This window comes from Urocitellus parryii, chromosome 3, assembly GCF_045843805.1.
Source record: "Urocitellus parryii isolate mUroPar1 chromosome 3, mUroPar1.hap1, whole genome shotgun sequence".
Lineage (NCBI taxonomy): Eukaryota > Metazoa > Chordata > Mammalia > Rodentia > Sciuridae > Urocitellus > Urocitellus parryii.
Window position 1 is genome coordinate 117,722,068 of NC_135533.1, and position 20,987 is coordinate 117,743,054.

At 35.2% G+C, this 20,987-nt stretch overlaps 1 protein-coding gene and 1 pseudogene across 2 annotated transcripts in view; one reads left to right on the forward strand and one right to left on the reverse strand.

Annotated features, from left to right (window-relative positions):
• LOC113177524 (solute carrier family 5 member 4-like) overlaps nucleotides 1-20,987 on the forward strand; it is a 58,391-nt gene that overhangs the window by 17,855 nt on the left and 19,549 nt on the right. For both annotated transcript variants that reach the window (XM_026382073.1, XM_026382072.1), the window contains exons 6-7: nucleotides 10,371-10,476; nucleotides 15,942-16,022. In XM_026382073.1, coding sequence (XP_026237858.1) covers nucleotides 10,371-10,476; nucleotides 15,942-16,022 — 187 coding nt within the window. The remainder of the gene's footprint in view (nucleotides 1-10,370; nucleotides 10,477-15,941; nucleotides 16,023-20,987) is intronic.
• Nucleotides 14,662-15,220, reverse strand: LOC113177525 (cell division control protein 42 homolog pseudogene; annotated as a pseudogene).

Here is a 20,987-nt window from a genome sequence, read left to right on the forward strand (position 1 = left end):
GGCAGCATATTGTTGGGTCTTGTTTTGTGATCCATTCTACTAGCCTGTGTCTCTTAATTGGTGAGTTTAAGCCATTAACATTTAGGGTTATTATTGAGATATGGGTTGTTCTTCCAGCTATATTTGTTTATTTATGTTTCTTAACATGGTTTGTTTTTCGTCTTTGATTATTTTCCCCCCTTTACTGTACTTCCTCCCACTGTTGGTTTTCATTGTTATTTTCCATTTCCTCTTCCTGTAATGTTTTGCCAAGGATTTTTTTGGAGAGATGGTTTTCTAGCTACAAATTCTTTTAACTTTTGTTTATCGTGGAAGGTTTTAATTTCATCTTCCATCCTGAAGCTTAATTTCGCTGGATACACAATTCTTGGTTGGAACCCATTTTCTTTCAGTGTTTGAAGTATGTTATTCCAGGATCTTCTAGCTTTCAGAGTCTGTGTTGAAAGATCAGCTGTTATCCTGATTGGTTTACCCCTAAATGTAATCTTCTTCCTTTCTCTTGTAGCTTTTAAAATTCTCTCCTAGGGCTGGGGATGTGGCTCAAGCGGTAGCGCGCTCGCCTGGCATGCGTGCGGCCCGGGTTCGATCCTCAGCACCACATACCAACAAAGATGTTGTGTCAGCCGAGAACTAAAAAATAAATATTAAAAAAAAATTCTCTCTCTCTCTCTCCTCTCTCACTCTCTCTTTAAAAAAAAATACAAAAGCAGTTTAATACAGGAAAGATACTTTAAAAAAAATAAGTAAAATTCTCTCCTTATTCTGTATGTTGGGCATCTTCATTATAATGTGTCTAGGTGTGGATCTCTTATGATTTTGCACATTCGGCGTCCTGTAGGCTTCTAGGATTTGGGATTCTGTATTATTCTTCAAGTTTGAGAAGTTTTCTCGTATTATTTCATTGAATAGATTGCTCATTCCTTTGGTTTGGACCTCTATACCTTCCTGTATCCCAATGACTCTTAGGTTTGGTCTCTTTATGTTATCCCATATTTCTTGGATGTTCTGCTCATGGTTTTTTTTTAACAGTTTTGCTGAGCTGTCTATGTTCTTTTCAAGTTGAAATACTTTCTCTTCATTGTCTGATGTTCTGTCTTCTAAGTGTCCTACTCTGCTGGTAGTATTCTCAATTGAGTTTTTAAGTTGGTTTATTGCTTCCTGCATTTCTAGGATTTCTTTTTGTTTTTTATAACCTCTACCTCCCTGTATAGTTGATCTTTTGCTTCTTGGATTTGTTTATGTAATTCATTGTTGAAGTGATCTTTCATTGGCTGATTTTGCTGTCTAATGTCTTCCTTGAGACTCCAGATCATCTGAAGCATGTATATCCTGAATTCTTTATCTTAAATTCCATCTGCTGCAGATATTACCTCTTCTAACGTTGAGCTGACCTGCATTGCTTGTGGTCCTTTCTTTCCTTGTCTTTTCATACTGCTCGCGTTTCTTTCTGCTTGGTGAAACTGTTGTGTTATTGACTTTTCCCCCTATATATTTATATTGCTCTTGTTGCAAAGTCTCCCTCAAAGGCGCGGGTGGTGGCTCTGCCCCTCCTCCAATTGGGACAATGTGCCTACCACGCCGGCAGGCTGCTGGGCCTGTTCTACCGGTTGGTAGCAGGTCTGTCTACCTTGCAGGCGCGGGGGACGGCTCTTCCCCTCCGCGGGTTGCTGGGCCTGTTCTGCCGGTGAGTCGCAGGTCCACCTACCTAGCAGGCACTGGGGCCTCTGTGTGCGAATTTTTGCATGTTGGTTTTGTATACTACAATCCAAATTAATGCTGTTTTTAGTTTCAATGTTTTTTTTTTTTTGGTGTAGTCTGTTTGGTTTTCAATAAAGGAGATTACATTATATGCAAATAGTGATCATTTGACTTTCTTCTTTCTAATTTGGATTCCCTTTATATCTTTCTCTTTTAAAACTGCTTTGGCTACAAAATTGCAGCCAAAAAGAGTGAAAAAAGTGGATGTCTTTTTCTTATTCCAGATCTCAGAGGAAAAATTTTAAACTTTTCTCCTAAGTTGAAGTTAGCTTGTGGGTTGCTGTTTGTTGTATATACCTCATTTGTTTAGAGCTTTTATCATGAAGGGGTGATTAACATATTTGAAGGGCTTTTCTTTCCAACTTTGTTACTATTTATTTATTTTTATTGTCTTTGTTTTAAACTAAGACTTCTAAAATAATTTTTTGGGGGTACCAGGGATTGATCCCAGGGTCATTTAATCATTTAACCACATCCTCAGCCCATCATTATTTCTTACTTGGCCTCATCAAGTTGCTGAGGGTGGCTTTGAACTTGGGATACTCCTGACTCAGGCTCTTGAGCCACTGAGATTACAATATATACCACTGTGCCTGGATAGAACAATTTTGAATAGAAAAGTTGATGGTAGTCATTCTTGGTTCTGAGTCTAAAGAAAAATTTAAACTATTTTATTATTGAGAATGAGGAAAAGGAATTAAGAAGATCCTATCCCAAAATGTGTGGCTCTGGTATATTGATTGTTTTGACTTAAAGGCATGTGAAAACAGCAGGTGCAAGATCATTCTTGTGAAAGAGTCTTCCCTGTACTAGAAGAATAGCATCATTCTTATTGTCAAGGACAGATTTCCAAACCTTGTTAAACTCACTTATCTTTCCAGTCACTTCTCCACACAGTTTACTACCATATCCAAGTCTCTTTGCCATCTCACATTTTCACAATTTGTTACTCTAATTCATGTGTTCAATTCTGCATAGTTAGGTCTTCATTTCCAATAGTTAGGCTTCCAATCTACCTATTACATAACTCCATATGATTTTTCCTGTTGGCTTTTCTTATTTTTTATGTTTTATTTGTTCATTTAAGTTATACATAATATTAGTGTTCATTTTGACATAATTATAGAAGCAGGTAATATAACTTGCTCCAATTCAGTCCCCAGTACTTCCCTTTCCCTCCCCATTCCCTCCCTTTGATCCTCTTCCTCTACTTTAGTAATCTTTCTTCTATTTATTTATAATTGTTTAAATTACTGCATTGTGCATAAACAAAGAGGTGAAATTCACCATGGTATATTCATAAATATACACAGAAAAGTTAGGTCAGATTCATTCCACCATTCCTCCCTTTTCCCACCACTCCTGCCTCCCCCTCAATTTCCTTCCTCTACTCCATTGATCTCTCCTCTATTTTCTTGGGAATTCCTTACTCCTTTTCCCTCCCCTCCCTTATTTCTGTCTAGCTTATGCACATCAGAGAAATTATGACCCTTGGCTTTCTGGGGGGCTTCTTTCACTTAGCATGATGTTCTCCAGTTTTATCCATTAACCATAAAATGCAATGATTTCATTCTTCTTTAAGTAAAACTCCATTGTGTATATATACCACATTTAAAAAATTAATTAATCTGTTGATGGGCACCTAAACTAGTTACATAGCTTTGTTATTGTGAATTGTCCTGTTGTAAACATTGATGTGGCTGCATTCTTAAATTATGCTGATTTTAGATCTTTGGGTATATGCCAAGGAGTGGAATAGCCCAGTCATATGGTGATTTGATTCCTAATTTTTTAAGGACTACTGATTTCCAGTGTGGTTTTACTAATATGTACTCCTACCAACAATATATGTGTGTACACTTTTCCCTACATCCTTGCCAATATTTGTTATTTGTGTTCTTGATAATTGCCATTCTGACTAGAGATAAAATTTTCATGTATTTATTTATTCATTTAAAAATTTCCAAGCCTTTAAAAATTTTTGTTCTTTTTAGATATACATGACAGTAGAGTGTATTTTGACACATTGTACATAAATGGAGTAAAACTTTTAGTATCCCATTCATGTAGTTTTGATTTGCATTTCCCCAATTGCTAGATATGTTGAATTTTTTTTCATAATTTATTAGTCATTTGTATTTCTTATTTGGAGAAGTGCCTATATAGTTCTTTTGGCCATATATTAATTGGGTTTTTAAATTAAATTTAATTTTTTTGTTTTAAATTTTTTGAGTTCTTTATATTCTGGATATTCATCCCCTGAGAATTGGGTGGCAAAGATTTCCTCCCTTTCTGTAGGCTCCCTCTTCATGCTCTGTTTCCTTTACTGTGCAGAAACTTTTTAATTTGATGGTATCCCACTTACTGATTCTTGGTTTTATTTCTTATGCTTTTTTTTCTTTAGTTTTCTATAGTTTTCATTGTAGAGGTCTTTCACCTCTTTTGTTAGGTTGTATTTCATTTTTCCTGAAGTTATTATGAGTGGGATAATTTTCCTAATTACTCTTTCAGCTGATTAATTGGCATATATAGTAATGCAATTGATTTAGGGGTATTAATTTTATATCCTGATACTTTGATGAATTTATTTGTAAGTTCTAGAAGTTTTTTTGCTGGAGTTTTTGGGTCTTCTAAATATAGGTACATGTTGTTGGCAAATAGGGATAGTTTGAGCCTTCTTTTTTCCTATTATTATCCCTTTAATTTTTTTCTTCTGTATAATTGCTCTGGCTAGAGTTTCAATGATGATGTTGAATAGAAGTGGTAAAAGAGGGCATCCCTGTCTTTTTCCAGTTTTTAGAAGGAATGCTTTTAATTTTTCTCCATTTAGAATGATGTTGGCCTTGGCTTTAGCATATATAGCTTTTACAATGTAGGAGTATGTTCCTACAGTCTCTAGTTTTTCTAGTGTTTTGAAAATGAAGCAATCCTCTATGCTATACTAACCTAGGTCTTGGATCCACTTTGAGTTGAATGTTTTTTGCAGGCAGAAAATGAAGCCATGCTGTATTTTGTCAAATGCTTCTTCTGCATCTACTGAAATGATCATATGATTCCTGTCTTTATGTCTATGGATGAATTACATTTATTGATTTCTATATGTGGAACCAAACCTGCATTCCTGGGATGAACCCCACATGATCATGGTGCATTACTTTTTTAAAAAAAAAATATTTTTTAGTTGTGGTTGGACATGATACCTTTATTTTATTTATTTATTTTTATGTGATGCTAAGGATCAAATCCAGGGCCTCAAATGTGCTAGGTGAACACTCTACCACTGAGCCACAACCCCAGCCCACATTATCTTTTAAATATGTTTTTGTATGCAATTTGCCAGAATTTTATTGAAATTTTTTTCATCTATCATCAGGGATATTGTTATGAAATTTTCTTTCCTTGATTTGACTTGGTCTGGTTTTGGTATCAGATTGAGACGGCTTCATAGAATAAGTTTGGAAGGATTCCCTTCTTTTCTATTTCATGGACTGATCTGTGGAGTACTGGTGTTAATTCTTTTTAAAAACTAATTAATTTATTTTAACTGGGTATATATGATAGCAGAATGCATTTTGATTCATTGTATACAACTGCAGCACAACTTTACATTTCTATGATTGTACATGATGTAGTGTCACACCTGGTATTAATTCTTCATTGAAGGTCTTGTATAACTCAAGAATCTATCTGGTCCTGGTCTTTTCTTGATTGGTAGGCTTTTAATGGTGTCTTCATGTTCATTGTTTAAAATTGATCTGTTTAAATTGTGTATGTTTTCCTGATTCATTTTAGGTAGGTCATATGTCTTTAGAAATTTTTTGATGTCTTCAAGATTTTCTATTTTATTGGAGTATAAATTTTCAAAATAGGTTCTAATTATCTTCTCTATTTCAGTAGTGTTTGTTGTGATATTTCCTTTTTTCATCATGAATTTTAGTAATTTGAGTTTTTTCTCTCTTTGACTTCATTAGCATGATTAAGGGTGTATCAATTTTTTTATTTTTTCAAAGAACCAACTTTTTGGTTTGTCAAATTTTTGAATTGTTTCCTTTGTTTTAATTTCATTGACTTTAGCTCTGGCTTTAATTATTTCCTATCTTTTACTGCTTTTGATGTTTATTTGTTCTTTTCCAGGGCCTTGAGATGTAATGTCATTTATTCATTGACTTTCTATCCTTTAAAAAAAATTTTTTTAGTTGTAGATGAACACAATATCTTTTTAAATTTATTTTTATGTAGTGCTGAGTATTGAACCTAATGCCCCACATGTGTGAGGCAGGTGCCCTACCACTGGGCTATAGCCCCAGCCCAACTTTCTATTCTTTTAATGAATGAGCTCAATGCAATGAACTTTCTTCTTAGCACTGCCTTCATACTGTTCCAGAAATTTTGATATGTTGTATCACTGTTTTCATTTACCTCTAAGTATTTTTTAATTTTATCTCTGATTTCTTCTGCTATACCTTCATCATTCATTAGTTTATTATTTAGTCTCTAGGTAGTAGAGTAGCTTCTATTTTTTATTTTATCACTGATTTATAATTTAATTCCATTATGTTCTGATAGAATGCAGGGTAGTATATCTATTTTTTTGTATTTGCTAAGAGTTTCTTTGTGGCTTAAGATATGGTCCATTTTAGAGAAGGATTTGTGTGCTGCTGAGAAAAAAGTATATTTGCTCATTGACGAATGAAATGTTCCATATGTGTCTGTTGTCTAAATTATTGATAGTATTATTTTGTTCTATAGTTTCTTCATTTACTTTTTGTTTGGAAGATCTATCCAGTGGTGAGAGAGGTATGTTAAAGTTACCCAGTATTATTGTATTGTGATCTATTTGATTCTTGAAATTTAGAGGGTTTGTTTGATATACATAGATGCCCTATTGTTTGGGACATAAATATTTAAGATTGTCATGTCTTGTTGATATATCTTTCCCTTACACAGTTTGAAATGTCCTTTTTGTCCATTCTGATTAACTTTATCTTGAAGTCCACTTTATCTGATACAAGGTTAGAACCCTCTGCTAGTTCATGTGATTCATATGAGTGATATGTTTATTCCCATCCTTTCACCTTCAGTCTGTGGCTGTTTTTGCCTATGAGGTGAGTCTCTTGGAGACAGCTCATTTTAGGGTCTTTTATTTTTAAATCAAATCTTACCATCTTTGTCTTTTGATTGATAACTTAAGCCATTAATTTTCAAAGTTATTATTGAGATATGATTTGTATTCCTGGTCATTTGGTTTATTTCTGGTTTTTATTTGAATTAGTTTCTTTTTGATTGACTACTCCTTTAGTGTAGTTCCTCCCTTTGTTGGTTTTCACTTTTAAATTTCATTTCATCTTCATAAAATGTTTTGTTGAGAATGTTCTATAGTGCAGGCTTTCTAGTGAATTATTTTAACTTTTTTTTTGGTGGAAGGTTTTTATTTCATCTTCAAATCTGAAGCTTAATTTTGCTGAATGTAGAACTTTTGATTACCATCCATTTTCTTTCAGAGCTTGATATATATTATTCCAGGACCTCCTAGCTTTTAGGGTATGGGTTGAGAAATCAGCTGAGATCCAAATTGGTTTCCCCCTATAGGTAATCTGATATTTTTCTCTCTCAGCCTTTAAAATTCTATCTCTATTCGGTATGTTAGGCATTTTCATTATAATGTTGGCCTGTTGTAATTTTGTACATTTATGGTCCTATAAGCCTTTGTTTTTGATTTTCTATTTTATTCTTAGGTTTGGAAAAATTTCTGTTATTATTTTATTGAGAAAATTGTGCATTGTTTTGGCCTGTGTCTCCACACTTTCATCTATCTTGATAAATCTTAAATTTAGTCTTTTCATGTTATCCCACAATTCTTGGAAGTTCTCTTCTTGGTTTCTTACCACCTTCTCTGTGTGGTCAACTTTATTTTCAAGGTTATGTATTTTGTCTTCATTGCCTGAGGTTCTGTCTTCCAAATGATCTAGTCTATTGGGGATGCTTTCCATTGAATTTTTAACTTGATTTATTGATTCTTTCAATTTGAGGATTTCTGTTCAGAATTTCTATCTCTGTATTAAAATGATCTTTCACCTCCTGAAATTTATCTCAGATTTCACTCCTTACATTGTCCTTTATGTCCTGGATCAGTTTATGCACATTCTAAACTCCTTATCTGACATTTCTTCTATTTTGTTGTCAATGGGCTCTATTATTGGATCATCTTGGTTTGTTTGGGGGTGCTTTGTTCTCTCTCTCTTTTATGTTGTCCACGTGTCTTCCCATATAGCGGTGCAGATCTTAGGCAGTACAGTTTCTACCATGTAGATTTATAATATTCCTGAAGGTTTCCTGTCCCTTGCCTTTAAGGGGGAGACCAATATTAACAGTACCCAATGCAAACATATATAGACTTAAACCACATAGCTCCAATTAAGGTATCTACAGTCTTGTTGCAATAAATATGTTCAGCTATTGCCTACAATATAAATAGTAAATTTTCAAAGGGTTTACAATTTCAAATCATAGACAAAGAATGAACAGAAGTGATGAAAGATGTGAGGTTATGAGGAAGGAGGAAAAAAGATAGAAGTAAAAAATTATAGGGAGAGTAACATAGGAATTAATAGAGGTTGGCTGTTAGCAGGAGAAAAGAGAGAAAGAGAATCCAGAGAAAGAGATAAGTGAGAGGAAAAATATGGAAAGAGATAAGTGAGAGGAATATATATATATATATATATATATATATATATATATATATATAGTAAAAATTTTAAAAAAGTAAAAATAAAAGAACACAACAAAACTGTAACATACTCTTCAGACATCCCAGTCCCAATAAACTCATGGATGAAAAATACTTGGTTTCAAAAATAGTAGAAATATGAGAGAAAAAAAAATCTCAAAATTTTGACCAATTATTTTTATTGGATTTCAAAAGGTGGGTTTGTCTGGAATTTGATGCTAGCTCCACCCTCAGGATGGTGGGGGTTGCTATGGTGGGAGGGTTAATCTGGGGCAGAACATCAAGGCTCTATTTTTTTTAAATTTATTTTTTAGTTTTAGGTGGACACAATCTTTATTTTATTTTTAAGTGGTGCTGAAGATTGAACTCAGTGCCTCGTGCATCATGCATGCCAGATGAGTACTCTACCACTGAGCCACAACCCCAGCCCCTCAAGTCCCTGTTTTTAAAGAGAATTTGGGCAGTTATTTTTGAGATTTTGTATGATTTGGACTATTTGGACCTATCAAGGAATATTTATACTCACCCACTAGTCATTAGAGCAAAATTATTTTCACTATAAGCTAAAGTTCTAAAATTGTCCTATTGTGATTCCCAGTGAATAACTATTTGCTAGGTGAGAATGTCTAATTCTAAGGTTCTTCAAATACATTTTTGTATATTTCTACTTCTTTCCAATCCCAGTGAATAACTATTTGCTAGGTGAGAATGTCTAATTCTAAGGTTCTTCAAATACATTTTTGTATATTTCTACTTCTTTCCAATCCCAGTGAATAAATATTTGCTAGGTGAGAATGTCTAATTCTAAGGTTCTTCAAATACATTTTTGTATATTTCTACTTCTTTCCAATCTTGCTACCATTTAAATATTGTGGATAACATTGATCTGTTCCCTTGTATTGCATTTTAGACTTTGTGGAAATGCTTAATTTTGTTGATTTGACTAAATAATTACTCCGTCTCCTTTAGAGATTCAAAACCATGTAGCCATTATTCCCATATGATCATAATGATTTCTTTGAATTTCTGAATATTACTATTATATTTCATTAAGTAAAATCCCATGACAGCTGCTAACACTATATTAAGAAATGTAAAAATTGAAGTAATGCTGCATGTGTTCAAATTCTGTGTTTGCCACAAGCTACCTCTGTGACCTTAGATAAATCCCCAGAACTTAGATAAATCCTTAGATGCACAATAATTGTAATAAAGATATCTCCTTTACATAGAGTTTGGAAAATAAAAGATGATAGGAGTAAATTCTTTTGGGCTTGGGGGAAGAAATAAATCCTCGAAAACTTAAGGTTCTCCAGAACAGAAGGAAAAATTACCCCATTCATCTCTTGGAATAGACCCAACCTGTAATTCCTTGATAGCTTAAACTTTTGCAAGATAGAGAAGAAATTTCCACATTAATCTCTTGAAACAAACCCAATATTGTATGTGATTTTACAAAATAAAAACACACATATAAATAAAAATCAAACAAGAATATTATGTGAAATAAATCTCTGTCTATCTATCTATCTATCTATCTATCTACTCTATCACATCAAGAGTATTCTTATAAACAAATACTCAGTACCAGTATCTTTAAGCATCATGGTACAGAAAACGTTCTCAGGACTCGTCCCATAATTTGATAAGTACCTTAATTGGGCAATGAATTAAGTGCTATGAGAATACAGAAGAGAGAGAGAGAAAATTGCTGTTTGAAGCTTTATGGAAGATATTGTTGTAGAGACATCTAAATGGGAGCCTTAAAGAATGATTAGGAGTTTACTAGGAAAAGAAGGGAGGGAGACTGGACATTGGAGCAAAGAACCCATAGAAGTGAAATGCATGTTTCTTTCCCATCCCGACTGTTCCATTCCCTTTTTAGACAAGTATATTTTCTGGAGCCATATTCATCCAGCTGGCCTTGGGATTGGATATTTACCTGGCAATCTTTATCCTCTTGGCTGTCACTGCTGTTTACACAATAACTGGTGAGTCTGCTAGTGTTTTACACAGTATGTTACCTTCTGCTTAACCTATCCCTGCAATTAGTAACCCAGTGTTAGCCTTGACATTGTCAAGGGAAGGATACCATGTCATTTCCTCTATGAGAGTCAGGCACAAGATCAGAAACATGAATAGTAAAAGTAGTAAATAAAAAAGAATCCTCAGTATTATATATGAGTACTTTGATTAAGAAAAGTGACATTTTATGTTTGGTATCCAGATTATCATTTAGAATTCAGCATATCATACACATGGAAGGTTGAGATGAAAAAGAAGCTCATAGCTCAGGCATAGTATATTAAATGAATACAATCATTGGTTAGGAAAGTAGAATTGGAGCAGTAAGTTGGTTGTGGAGAAAAGGTGTGCAGCAATAGTTCAAGCAGGCTGTCAATCAGGTTTTTTGGTTTAGTGTCTCATGCATACAAATTTATGAAAATTAAACTATCACTTGAGTTGGACAAAATTAAAAAAAAATAGCTAATAACTTGAACAATAAAAGACATTTCTGAGCCAGGCCTGTAATACCAGTGGCTTGGGAGGCTGAGGCAGGAGGATAGCGAGTTCAAATCCAGCCTCAGCAAAAATGAGGCACTAAGCAACTCAGTGAGACACTGTCTCTAAATAAAATACAAAATAGGGGTGGGTATGTGGCTCAGTGGTCAACTGCCCCTGAGTTCAATCCTTGCACCCCACCCCTGCCAAAAAAAAAAGACATTTCTGTATCCTGTGAAGTGAAATAAGCCAGTTTCAGAGAGTCAGGCATAGTATATTTTCTGTCATATGTGGAAGCTAGAGAGAAAAAAGGGCAAAAAGAGAATTTTCATGGAAATAGAAAGAAGACCACATTTTAGTTAGCTTTGTATCAGGTGTCTAAATACCCAACAAGAACAACTTAGAGGAAGAAAAGTTTATTTTGGCTCATGGTTTCAGGGATCTCAGTATAGACAGCCAACTCTGTTGCTCTGTGCCCATGGTGAGGCAGACAAACTGTGGGGAAGGTTGTGGTGGAGGAAAGCTGCTCACCTCATGGCACAGGAGAGAGTTAAGGTGATACAAGAGAGATATACCCTTCCAGGGCATTCCCCCAGTGATCCATCTCCTCTAGCCACATCCTATCTGCTTAAAGTTACCACTCAGCCTATTCAAACTAGGAAGGACTTGATTAGGTTTCAGATTTCACAAATCAATCATTTTTACCTGTGAATATTTCCACAGAACAACAGTAGCTTTTTGGGGATGCTTCCTACCAAGACCATAACATTCTGCCCCTGCCCCCCAAAAGTTCATGTCTATCTCACCATGCAAAATGCATTTAGTCTATCTCCAAGAATTACATAGTCTTAATAGTTCCAGCATATCCCAAAAACCAAGTCTAAATCTCTGAGATTCAAATCAAACTCTTGCCTGTGAGCTCCTATAAAAACCAAAAGCAAGCTACATATCCAATATGTAGTTGCACAGAGTGAACATTCCCATTCCAAAGGGAGAAATAGAAGCATAATAAAAAGAGATAGGGCCAAAGCAAGACTAAAACCCGGCTAGGAAAACTAATCCTATCATTCCACATACATCAGGTCCCATAACTCCATGCATAGCATCTAGGACATATGGTTGCAAGATGTTTTCTCCAAAGGGCATAGGCAGCCCTGCCCCTTTCACTTTTATGGTGAAACAAGTGCACAAAACCTCTCTTTTAGTCTAGTTTCCTCTTGAGCTAACAGTTTTTCTCAACAGACTGTCCATATAACTTGCATCTCTTAATTCCTGGGGTCTCCATTCCAGCTTTGGCCTCACTTTCACAGATTAATGCATCACCCTCTCAAGGGCAGCCTGCAGGAACTCTGACTCTGTTACATTTTGCCTGGTCTCCCAGGTCTGTCTTTGAATTTTCAGTGGAATCCTCCATGATCCCTTAACTGTAGCAATCTGCATTCCTGCAGAACCAGCACCGTGTGGATGATGCTTATTTCCTCTGCCAGTTCATGTGATACTGCAGCCTCCTGGAACCATGGCTGAAGTACCTCTGAGTGACTGCATGGCTCAGCATGGTGCAAAAATATCCTAGGCCATCCTGTGCAATCAGGCTACCCACATGATCTCTTTTTGAAGGAATTTTCCCTTCTATACCCTCAAGTCTGCCGTGGTGTGGTCTTGAAATTTCTGAAATGCCTCTGAAGCATTTCCCATTGTTTCTGCAAAGTAATTAGCATCACTTTAGGGGCTACAGTCTCTTCAACATGCACACCTTCCTTGGCCCCAATTTTACAAGTACTTTTCTGGTTAAACTTCAAGGGTTTTTGGCTAGTTTTTATAATCTTTTAGCTACTTTCTGCTCCTGATTCCCCCAGTAAACAGGGATAAAGCTGCCAACAACATCTGTGCCACCAACTGATTACTATAGTACCTTGTAATGTCCTCTGCTATCTTAATTAGTGCATTGTTTTTATATTCAGCCTCACAAAAGTGAGGACATGAGCAAAATGTGAACAAGGTCTTTGCTGGAAGATAACATGAGTGGCCTCTAGTCTAATTCCCATTAGAGTTCTCATTTGCCTCTGAAACTTCATGGGCTCAGTCTGCATTCAAATCAGCAGTATATTCTTCTGAGCTCCCACCAGAATCACTCATTAAGCTCTACTCATAACATTCTAAGGCTTTTCTAGCCTGCATTTCCAAACTTTTCCAAATTCCTCCTTCAAATGATTTCCAAAATCTTCTGAGCCACATGGTCAGGTTAGTCACAGAAATGACCATACTTTTCGGTACCAATTTCTCTTTTAGGCAGCTTTGCTTCACTGTGATCAACATACCCAACAAGAACAACTTAGGCCGAGCGTGGTGTGGGAGGTTTGGGAGGCTGAGACAGGAGAATCGCTAGTTCAAAGCCAGCCTCAGCAACTTCGAGGCACTAAGCAACTCAGTGACACCTGTCTCTAAATAAAATACAAAATAGGGCTGGGGATATGGCTTGGTGGTTGAGTACCTCTGAGTTCAATCCCAGGTCCAAAAAAAAGAGAACATTTTAGAGGAGGAAAAGTTAATTTTGGCTCATAAAATCAGAAATCTCAGTCTATAGGTGGTTAACTGCATTGCTCTTGGCAAGGTAAGGCAGAATGTCTTGCAGGAAGGGTATGGCAGAGAGAAGCTACTCTCTTCATGTCAATAAGGAAACAGAGGGGTAAGGACCATAAGGAAGATATGCACTTTCAGGGCATTCCTCCAGTGACCCACTGGACTATATTTACTTCCCAGTCCATTCAAACTAGGAAGGACTGATTAGATTATGGCATTCACAATCTAATCATTTCACTTTTGAATACTCCTACAGAAATGAAGCTTTTGGGGGAACCTCATATCAAAAGCATAATGGACCAGAAAGAATAGGAATCAGAAAGGGAAAATGATAGGGAAAAAAGGGAGAATAGATACTAAGCAATGAAATTGGCCAAATTATTTATAAACAAATCACAATGAGTTCTACAATTTTGCACAATTATATTTCATTTGGAACCCCCCCCACAGTTCTAGAGCCATTTTTGAGGGTTTTTTGTTTGTTTAATACATTTGAAAAGAATGCATATTCAAAAAATTGAGACATGAGAAAACCTTAGTTTTTACACTAATGAATCTACAAGATTTAGGATTTGGGGAAGTGGAAAAAATTACCTAAACATTTTTAAAAACTGAAAATTGCAACCTAAATAAGCTGAAAAAAAAATCCCATTTAACCTTATTAAAGAGTGTCCACAAGACTCTCTCCATGATTTTCATTAAACAAGAATAAGAACAAAAAGCCACTAAAACGTTTTAGGTTACTGTACAGGTTCAATTCAGGGAATGCCTTCAACAAATTAATCTGTTACATAGTCATCACAGCATGCCTTGCTTTAAAATAACAACAGAAAAAACTGTTTTTAAAGTAACAAAACAAAAACTAGTGCTAATCATTTTTATGACAATGCATATTTACTCAGAATTAACTAGTATTGGGAGAGAAAGCAGGGGCCATACCTATGGGCCTTGTCTCACATGAGTGCATGTGCATAGATGTAGGGCATTTGTCATCATGGCAGAAATAAATTTTAATTTTTAATTTTTAGTTTGATTTAAATATTACTTAGTATAATGACAACACCATCTTTGCAGAAAGGGGTCTGGAGAGGTGGTCATAACAGCACATATTTGCAGCTCTTCTTTGGTTCTAGAGGCTTCAGGGCAGCCAATATTGCTACATCAAACACATTCTTTAGGTCTTTCTGTGTGAGTGCAGAACACTCCACATCCTTCAGATCATGGGGCAGCTTTTCAGTAGTCTCTGGAGTGATACACTTCTGTTTGTTTTTGGCAAGTTTCTCAATAGTAGAGGATTCATCTCTGAGATCAATTTGGGTTCCAACAAGAAGACAGGAGTTGTTGGACAATGGTGAGTTATTTTAGGCACACACTTTTTTCCCCCACATTTTGAAAGAAGATGGAGAGACCACTGAAAAACAGAAATACATCTGTTTGTGGATAATTCAGCAGTTATAATCTCTCATAATCCTCTTGCCTTGAAGTATCAAAATGTTCCAGAGTCCATGACTGCAAACCAATAATAACTGTGACTGCACAGATGTCAAAAACAGTTGGTACATATTCCAATGGAAATTGGTTTGTTGTGTAGGATATAAGGAGGAATGTTTTTCCAACAGCACCATTGCCCACTACATACTTAATTGTCTGCATTGTGGAAATAGTTTTGTATCCACTTTAAATATTTCTGATTTGATGTTGATCTCAGCTTCACTGCTGGGGTGTTGGCCCTTTTTATAGATTGAGTGTATGTTCAGATTATATAAGAGATAAGGGCCTTACTCTCCTGTTTTCCAGAGAATCATTGGTCCCTCCTGACATTCTATGTTTATAATTATGTCACAATGAAGTCTACTGTCATGTATAACACTAAAGGGACCAAAAACCCCTTATTCTAAAAAAATGTGTTTTGTTGTTGTTGTTAATATTGATGCAAAATACAAGTCAATGAGTGTTTCAGGTATTCAACTAACAGAACAATGATATGTTATAAAACAAGAGCAAAAACAGTTTAGATATTTTTTTTGAGAGCACATGTATTTTGTCAAATGAGAGGAATTCAGAAATTGTTCAGGGAAACTTTTGAGATAATAAAAAATTTCCCCTACTTAAAATTTAAAAATCCACATGAAGATGGAACTCCATTCTGATTTATAGAAACTTTAAATCAGGACAAGGGAGATAGGATATAAGTGGAAGTTTCGCACACTAAGGAGATAATGATGTCAAGACAAGCTTGTGGCTCAGCCAAGAGCTTTGGATATGTTTTCTGTGAGTCATTTCCATGGTTTGATTAGTTGAGAACCCAGCAGTAAAGGCAAATAGATGAGTAGACATGGACAAAATGACCTGGGCCTCTTTTTTCTCTTCACAGGGGGCTTGGCCTCAGTGATTTACACAGACACCCTCCAGGCTATCATCATGTTGGTTGGATCTTTTATTCTCATGGGGTTTGGTAAGTGATCACAGCATTCACAGCCTTAGACTCTGTAGATTTGGTATAGGACTTATTTCTGTTGGTCTGATCTTTACTACTGCCTCCCAGTTCTATTGGGTTACATTTCCCCATCATTTATGTTATTCCCACCATGGAAATAGATGCCTGAATTCATTCTTGCTGAGGAAATGGAGACAAGAACTTTATTTCCTTCATAAAATTATCACCTAACTTATATTATTTAACCTTAATTTCTTTGTGGGCAGAATAGACAAAATCCATACTATTAGATTTCCAGAATTTGACAAACACTGGTGCATTTCATTCAAAGCATATAAACCTTTGAGTTACATAAAATTTTCATAAAATGAAAGATTAAGTAGTAGGAAAAATTACCAAACTGAATCTAATCCTCATTACAGCTATTTTAGAATAAATCTATTAAAATGCACTACCTAATATATTATTGGAAGATGTAAACCAAGGTTGGAGTTTTCCTTGATTACTTTCACTTTGTTCTCTAAAGTAGTGAAAACTAATGATATTCATGAATCTAATTTAAGCTTGATCATTTTGGGTTTTTATTATATTTATTTATCTCTGCACATAGTAAAAGAATAAGAATTCTTATTCTTTTACTCCCGTTCTTGAAGCCACCATGTTCCAACTGGTCAAGCTGCACTACATACTGAAAAATGCCAATATGCATGTACCTTGTCACAGAGCCTGAAAATACATGATTCAAAACTGATTGTACTGTTCATACCTAGCTATGCAAGGACAGTGTAATAGGTTGTTAAGAGATCAAAGAAAGTACCTGTAGATAGCATGAGAGACTTCAGGTTTCTTGAAAAATGCTTATAGGGAAGGTCCAAGGGTAATAGGTAAAACCATAGCACCTCCATCCCTCCTGGTATTTTGTTTCCATCCCTTCTTACACTTACTCTGGAAAATAGCATCTTCATCCCTCATAATGTCTTGTCCAGTGACATACAGCTAGATAAGTAGCACTTTGCCTCTTCACATTGTCCTCAATTTCCCACCAGTTTCCACAGGGAGAGGGTTTTTAATAAGTTAGGCTACATAAGCAGTGACATCACTAGCTTAGCTAGCTTTGTCCAACTGTATGAGCAGCATCTCAAGGAACTTGGTGTGCATGGAAGAAAGCAGTTTTCTACAGATAATGCTAACTTGCCATTATTCCCAGTCCACATGAGAGAAAATCAGTCCTTTGAGGTAATATTTATCTGGATATTATGGCCCAAACTCACTCTTTAACTTGACGAGGTTGTTGGGAACAGAGAGGGATTCTTGAACGACATAGTATTTCACTATCTCCTTTTTCTCCAAGGATGACACACTGATATAAATGCAAAGAAAATAAAGTCTACAATAATACTTGATGATTTGAATACTATATATTTGAGATTATTTATATTAAAGTTAAATAAAATAAAAATTTAGTTCCTCATTTGTCAAGCCATATTCCTAGTGCTAGATACTTGGAAAATGCATACCAGATGGAACAGCACAGATGTAGAACAGTTTCACCCATGTGTAACGTTTCTTTTGTACAGTAATGCTACAAGAGGCAACTGCTAGTACCACTTCCTTGTTCAGTGTCTAATTAGTTAGCCAGAAACTTCTGTGCTGTTTTGAACATAGTTCTGTGCTTTGTGGCTCCAGTGGTGCACTCCCTGTTATCAGGAGCTCTAAATCTTACTTCTCCTTTTACAATAAGAAGCCTATCTTATCTCTCAGCTTAATTCATGTATTTTAATTTTATTTCAACTGTTACATAAAAACAACATCATATATATTAATGGAGTACAACATGTGAGGCTTCAATACATTTATACATTATGTAATGTCTAAAAATGTTAAATCTATATCCTCAATTTTTTTCTTTTTATGGAAATATTAAAAATAATTAATATTAGCTTTTGAAATATACAATATTCAAAATTGAATAGATGATTGTTTCCTACAGCGACCCTACTGTGTACACCAGATCTTCTTACTCCTACTTAATTGTAACAGTACCCATTGATCATCCTTTCCTCATCACCCCACGCCTTACTTTCGCTAGCCTCTGGTAACCAGCATTCTCCTCTAGATTTCTGTTTGATTAAACATTGTGCATCCCACATATGCATAAGATCATGTGGTATATATCTTTCAGTGCCCCGTTTATTTCATTTAATGAAACGATATCCAGATTCATCCATGTTGCCACAAAGGACATGATGTTATTCCTTTTTTGTATAAATGAGATAAATAGTATTCCATAACATTTTTTTAATCTATTTGTTAGTTGATTGTTTCCATTTCTTAGCTATAGTTAGTAGTGCTGTAATAAACATGGGGGTACAGATATCGCTTCAACATTCTGACATCATTTCCTCTACATGTATATACAGTAGTGGCACTGGTGGATCATATGGTAGTTCAATTTTTAAGTTTTTGAGAAACCTCCTTGCCATTTTCCACCATGGCTATTTACATTCGCACCCAACAGTGTGCAAATTTTCCTTTTTCTTCACATCCTCATTGGTACATGTTATCTTTCATTTTGTTTGATCAAAGCTGTTCTTAACGGAGGGAGGTGGTATCTCATTATGGATTTGATTTTCATTTCCCTAATGCTTAAAGCTCTTGAGCTTTTTAAAATATACCCTTTGACCATTTGTATGTTTTCTTTTTAGAATTGTCTATTTGGGTCTGTGGCCCCCTCTTAAATCAAGCTTTATTTTTTTGTTGTTGTTGTTGCTTGTTTTGATTTGTTTTTTTTAGTTTATTGTTTTGTATATGCTTTCAAATTATTGAAGTTCTTTATGTATTCTAAATATTAACCCCTTGCAAGATGTGGCTTTTTGTTGTTGTGCTGGGGATTGAACCCAGGGCCTTGTGCATGCAAGACAAGCACTCTACCAACTGTGCTATATCCTCAGCCCACCCCTTGCAAGATGTATTGTTTGCAAATATTTTTCTCACAATCTGTAAATTTTCTCATACTCAGATGATTTTTCTCTGTTGTGTGGAGTCTCTTTTTTGTTTAATTCCATTTGTTCATTTTTGCTTTTGTTTCCTATGATTTTTGGATCTTGTCTAAAACATTTTCAGTATCCTAAAATATTTCCCCTGTTTTTTTCCTAATAGTTCCATAGTTTTAGGCCTTATATTTAAATCTTTAGACCATTTGAGTTGATTTTTGAAACTGGATAGAGGTAAGGGTATAATATCTTTGGTAGAAGATTTTTTTTTAAATCACTAATTCATACTGGTTATTGGTCTGCTCAGGTTTTCTATTTTTTCATGTTTCAATCTTATCAAGATGTATATGTCCCAGAATTTGTCCATTTACTCTAGGTTATCAAATTTATTAGTATTTAGTTTTCATAATAATTTTGAATATTCCTTTATATTTATTTGGTTTTGGTTGTGCTTTCTACCTTTTATCATTGATTTTATTTATCTGAGTCTTCTTTCTCTCTCTTTCCTAGCTATGGGTTTGCCAATTTTGGTTATCCTTTCAAAAAAATCAATTATTCATTTCACTGATATTTTTATTATTTTTTTTCACTTTAGTCATTGTTTTATTTATTTCTGCTCTCATATTTCTTTCTTTCTACTAATTTAGAATTTGGTTTTTTTTCCTACTTCTTTGAGAGGAAAGAATAGGTTGTTTCTATGAGATCTTTCTGGCCTTTTGCTATAGGCACTGATTGCTATAAATTTCCCTCAGTACAGTTTTTGCCATATACCATTGCTTTTAGTATATTGATTTCCATTTTCATTTGCTTCAAGAAATGTTTTATCTTTATTTTTATTAAAAAAAATTTTGTAGTTGTAGATGGATAGAATGCCTTTTATTTTATTTGTTAATTTTTTTTATATGGTGCTGAGGATGGAACCCAGTGCCTCATGCATACAAGGCAAGCACTTTGCCACTGAGCTACGTGCCCAGCCTAAGAAATGTTTTTAAAATTCCTTTTTGATTTCTTCCTTGATTCATTGGTTGTTTGAATAGTTCGTTTAATTTCCGTGTATTTGTAGAATTTTTGAAAGCTTTTCATGTTAATGATTTCTAGTTTTATTGCATGTGTAACCCCATGTGGTTTTTATAAATCATTTTTCTCTCCCTCTCTTTCTTTTTGGTACTGGGGATTGAACTCAGGGACGCTGACCACTGAGCCACATCCCCAGCCCTATTTTGTATTTTATTTATTTACAGGGTCTCACTGAGTTGCTTAGTGCCTCACTCTTATTGAGGCTGGCTTTGAGCCCCCCAACCTCCTGCCTCAGCCTCCTGAGCCATTGGGATTACAGGCATGTGCCACCGTGCCTGGCTCATATTTCTTTATTTTTCCTCTAAATGTTTTTTTTTTAAATTGTAGATGGACACAATATAGTTATTTATTTATATGTGGTGCTGAGGATTGAACCCAGTGCCTGTCAGTTAAGTGCTATACCACTGAGCTACAATCCCAACCCCTCATATTTCTTTCTTTCTGTTTCTTTTCTTTTTTCTTTCTTTCTTTCTTTTTTCTTTTGGTACCTACCAGGGATTGAATTCAGGGGCACTCGACCACTGAGCCACATCCCCAGCCCTGTTTTGTATTTTATTTAGAGACAGGGTCTCACTGAGTTGCTAAGTGCCCCACCATTGTTGAGGTTGGCTTTGAACTCAACATCCTCCTGTCAGCCTCCCAAGCCGCTGGGATTACAGGCATGTGCCTCTGAACCTGGCTCATATTTCTTTTTAACAATTTCTTTGTATTGCCTGTGTCTTACACTAGGCTGCCTTAAAAATTTATTTTGCACAATAGCATGATGTTTGTCACATAGTAAATGTTCAACTAATTAGTGAACAATTAATGCCAACCACAATTCTACAATTATATAATACTTGGGTATATTTTGCATCATTTAAACTTGTAGAAGTGGCCCTAGAGGTCGAGATTCATCTTTCTAAGATTAACT